General features: G+C 42.5%; 1 protein-coding gene across 1 annotated transcript in view; it reads left to right on the plus strand. All coding sequences in view use genetic code 11, as the record gives it.

The window, feature by feature from the left end:
* Positions 1-1,793: 1,793 nt before the first annotated feature.
* EGR_09667 (hypothetical protein) overlaps positions 1,794-4,874 on the plus strand; it is a gene marked incomplete at both ends in the record, with an annotated part of 6,238 nt that continues 3,157 nt past the window's right edge. Inside the window, 4 exons of the mRNA XM_024498916.1 lie at positions 1,794-2,060; positions 3,045-3,125; positions 3,522-3,646; positions 4,351-4,394. Of these exons, the coding sequence (XP_024346655.1) occupies positions 1,794-2,060; positions 3,045-3,125; positions 3,522-3,646; positions 4,351-4,394 (517 nt within the window). The remainder of the gene's footprint in view (positions 2,061-3,044; positions 3,126-3,521; positions 3,647-4,350; positions 4,395-4,874) is intronic.

Consider the following 4,874-nt stretch of genomic DNA (forward strand, 5'->3'; position numbering starts at 1 on the left):
CAATAGACCATTCCTTACGGTCAGTCCACCTTTCTAACCTCATTTAAAACTCAATTTGGATGAACCAAGCTGACATTTGTGATTAGACCTTGTCTACTGTTCTACAAAGCGAGTTCAATTCGATTTCACAAATTGTTGTGGGCGATGCATCAGTGAATGCATTATGCATCAATGTTCAGGAAATCCCTCTAGTGTTGGCAGTCTGGAAGAGTTGAAGGAACTTGAAGGAACGCGAGACTTCTGTATAAGGAACACTCTGCAGTTATGAAATGCGAGCGATACTGTAACGTCACCCTGGCACCGATGTCAAATTAGAAGTAGGAGATGCGTAGAAGGGGAGTTGAGGAAATGGATCTTACCCACAGAACCTAAAACCAATCGCATTGCTTGCTCACCAGGTGATTAACCGGTTGTCTGATGTGCAGTGAGGATTGATATTTAGTTTCCAGAATTGGTAGGCCAAATAAACATCTTTTGCTGACTTGGAATGGTCAATTCACCGTTCATCACTCACTACCCACCACATCTCATTCCACTTCACCACACCCCATCCACCCCATCCAAGATCATCCAGCCCCATCTCTAAGTGCCCCATACATTCGCATCCCACACTACGCTACTCTTCCCTATACCACACTTCCACTGTCCACATAGCTTCATTCTCAGGAGACTACGCTCCCACATGTACCGGATGGTCATCTCTCAAACACCATTTTCCTCCTCGGATTGAGGGACTGCTGGTGTGTATTTTGACTTCGACACTGACTCAATCCACGGTTCAACAGCTTCAGAAATAGAACTATCCGCTAAAGAATGTGCTCTCTCTGTGGTTGCAAATAGAATGATATTTTAGTTCCTCACACTACCAATCAAGTTATTTCCTTCCATCGGCCCACCAAATCAAGCTGTTAAACGGCAGCAGGACCTTAATGCACAAATGTCTAAATCGCTACCTGCAAACAGCAGAATTTTAAGTTACCTTCTATTCCAATAGCTCTATTTTACAGTAAGTAGCTATTCATTTGACTTCTTGCAGTGTGTAATTTTACCATTCGAAGTGGAAGAAAGTGCGAAGGTGATCAATCTACTGGTAACGGTAGAGAACTACCTAATTTCTACTACAGCATGACTTTTTCACCATCGCACAGGTGTACTTTCCTTCTCCTTGGACGGCTTGAATGGCAGAGGGTGAAGACGAATCGGGTGGCCTTTGGTATCCTCCACTTGCTGCCTATCAACCTAGACGAGAAGAAATAATAGTTTCTCCTTCTTATGTTGCAATAATGTAGAGGACAGTTTTGTCAAACTGGATAAGTCTGTAAATGTAGGGAAATGATTATTTCGAGGAGCAATACTTTCATTTGTTTTCCATACCACCTCGAGCATCAATGATTGGATAGGTGTTTCACCAACCAGTTGAATTCTTACAGGACTGACAGCTGAGGCTATTCACCACAACAACCGACGCTGCTGATCCAAGATGCAAACTCGCCTTTATCTTACTGCTGAGCGGCTAAGAGTACCATCACCGCGACCATCTGTACAATTTCGCATTCCCCTTTAGGCAAAGGTAATTGTTGGCTAGTTTAAATTTTACAATACTTTGTTAGTACGTAACTTGTTTTGCACATACTTGCTCCCAAACTCTATACTTTGGCATCTTGCCTTGAATGAGATTGGCAGATGCTGTTCCATGACTTACGCGATGAGAATGCAGGACCACCATGACACTACTTCTTGCTAACAAAGTAGCAAGAAATCAAGTCCCAAGATGACTCGAAGACTCGTTGTACATGGTCATAAGGCAAAATTACGCACCTCAGACAGTAGCTTATAAGAAGTTAATACTGATTCATTTCCCCGACCACCTCAATAACAATTGCCTTGTGGAGGGCATTTATTATAATTGGTCTTTTATTGGATCAAGTATTACTGGAATACGTGTAGTAATAAGTGAGATATTTCCTTTTAGATCAGCATATGCAACGTTGGAATGCATATGTCCTTCCCGATTTGCAAAGAGAAACCTATTGCTTAATCTCAGGGTCATGTGTGAAGTGGTAATCCCCTCGAAGCCTCTGTGCATACACAGCAAAGCTGAGGATGAATAATGCCTAAATGCTTGTTAATAAGTTGATTGGATTCACATAGAATGGAGGAGAAACATGACAAATAGCCACGAAATATCAAATAAACAACGCCATAGACGTGAGTAAACAGGTATAACATCCTGTCGTGCTGCCATTTCAGTTAATCATAGCAAAGTAAAGGCGACAACACGGAAGTCTTCACTGCCAACTTGTATGAGTAGGCTGGAGCATTGCGGCGCATGGATGGACACATGCTGGTTGACTGCTAAGAGTACGGTGTGGTTCACTTATCGCATTTGCAGAGTATTTTGAATGACCTTGACTTCCTGATGGTTACTGGGGCATTTTAAGCCCACATGTAAGTGAATACACTAAAACAGGGGAAAAGGACGGCAGTGATGGCATCAAAATATAGTTTCATGCCAGGAGGCTAGATGTACTTAACGACGAAGTGTATGGGATGAGATGATAAGGGATGGTGTAGGGTGCAGTGGCTTGATTGGATATATTGAAGTGGATTGGGATGTAACGGATACTATGAGATGAGCTAACCACTTGGAGTCAGTTGGTGAGCAAAAAAACCATTTTTAATATTGAGTTTTAGATGGGCGGAATGTAGACAGCATCAATTCTTTCAGCTTTTCTAGCACGTCTCTACACCTTCTCAGTTGGTCTTGGTGGCAGTGTAACGTTGCAGTATCACCTACATTCCATGACCAAGGATCGTGCTTTACGCGTTTTTCTGGCGCCTTCCACACTGCGCACATCGAATTTTGATGCTTAGAGTTCTAAGCATGAAACTTCGCCAGTGTTGGCACTCTATAACTCTGCCCGAAGACCACGCCGCAGAGAGAAAACGTGCGAACGTCCAAGACTGAAGTACCTAAGTGTTATGTCAAGGTATTGTATTCTAACCTACACTGAAAACCACAATCTCTCCTTCCTTCATTCTAGAAAATTCCTTTTAATGACACCAGAAATGAGCAGAAATATACCTTCACACCAAATGTTGCCCCACCACCTCTGGACAAGTTCGTTAAGTTGATTAATCCTTTATCAGTAGCATGAACAACCATTGAGAAAGAATCACATCTGTCCAACAACAAGAGTGCCAGCATTGGCGAAGTTTCATGCTCAGAACCCTAAGCATGTAAATGCGATGTGCGTAGTGTGGAAGATGGCAGAAAAACGCGTAAAGCACGATCCTTGGTCATGGAATGTAGGTGATACTGCAACGTTACACTGGAGGAAAAGACACCTCCATTAATTGTTTTATCAATTAAAACTGGGGAATGTCCTATGTGAAGAAGGTTGGCAAATAACTGTGATTTCTTCTTCTTCCCATCTACCTCAGGTACCTTCATGCCGATTCGCTACCAGTCCCTGCAAACAACTCGACCGATTCAACTCATTTTATCATCATTCCGGCAGTGTTACTCTATTCAAGTTATTACTTTTTCTCCAAGAAGGAGCAACACGCACTCATTTTGGCACTTCTCATTCAGTCAATCTGTCTACGACGCAAGACGTAGTGAAACCATGTCACCATATGAAAGGTAAAGAACACGTGTCACATTAATGTGACGTAGGTGGCAAATCTATCAATAAATCGCAAAATCTGGGAGTAATTTTACAATGAGGATGAACCGAGACTGCGCTTTGTTGAATCAGGACCCATCAAAGCTTAAAATCTAAAAACGAGAGGAGTGTCACTAACGAGGCATCAGTTAAAACTGGGCAACGCATAAAAGGAGTTTCCCTTTCCCAAAACATTTTATGTTCCATAGATGCATATGCAGTCACATGACCTTTTTGCGGAGCCCGTAGTGAGAATGACGAGGAGTTCAATCTGCGTCCATTCTACCCTCCATTGAAGCCACTCTGGATGTTGAATACGAGGGAGGCATTGGCACTCTTGCCACACCTGCCGGGTTGGTAGCCCTGCCCAGCGGGTACACCGCCATGAATGTGCGATTTTAGGTCTTTTATAAGTTTGTATGAGGTAAATGGGATGTCTTCTCTTTATCCAATCTGCTAATAAAACTCCTAGATGCTTCAAAAGATATTTTATAAATAGACCTTTTTAATCCTGAATGTGCGAATCCCGAATAGTGGTATCAGAAAATTCGGAAATATCAGAGGGAGAAATGTGACAGGTTTAAAACCCTATCGATGGATAAATTGTTGCGTTTATTGCCATTTTGCCGAACGCAATTGTAATTGTCAAATATGGAGGTAATTGGCTTTTTCTACTTTGCAGAGAACTGAGTGGTGCATTGCAACCATTTCTAAGCCGGTGCACATGTACGACATCCACATTTTCCCATCTGGCTGCGTCGTCACATGCACATGTGGAAGGTGTTCCGCAGCACCTCATGGCACGTGCTTGTTTCACATCGCTTTGCAATCGGATCAGTTGAAAGTAAAATACAATTCTGAAGGAAACCCCGGCAAAATATTTAACATTGAGCTTAAGCTACTTTATTTATTTAGCAAATTAGGGATTTCTGTGCTCTACTACTTTGCCTAAAGATATAAATCTACAAAGAAAAATTGGTTATTCATGAATACATCCAGGTGAATATGACAACATCAAGAAAGCGTCTTCTCTTCCAAACTTTCGTCTTCAATGCTCCAGACTTCTTCAAACAGGGCACGCAGCTGACGGCGCTCTCGATGATATTGAATCAGAGAGGGCATGAGAAGCAGCACTGCCAGAGTTGCGAAGATGCCGACGAGAACAAGCAACGTCCTGCGAATTACTGCTGGTAACACATAGGCCAT

The sequence above is a fragment of the Echinococcus granulosus genome, assembly GCF_000524195.1.
Source record: "Echinococcus granulosus chromosome Unknown EG_S00160, whole genome shotgun sequence".
NCBI classification, from domain to species: domain Eukaryota; kingdom Metazoa; phylum Platyhelminthes; class Cestoda; order Cyclophyllidea; family Taeniidae; genus Echinococcus; species Echinococcus granulosus.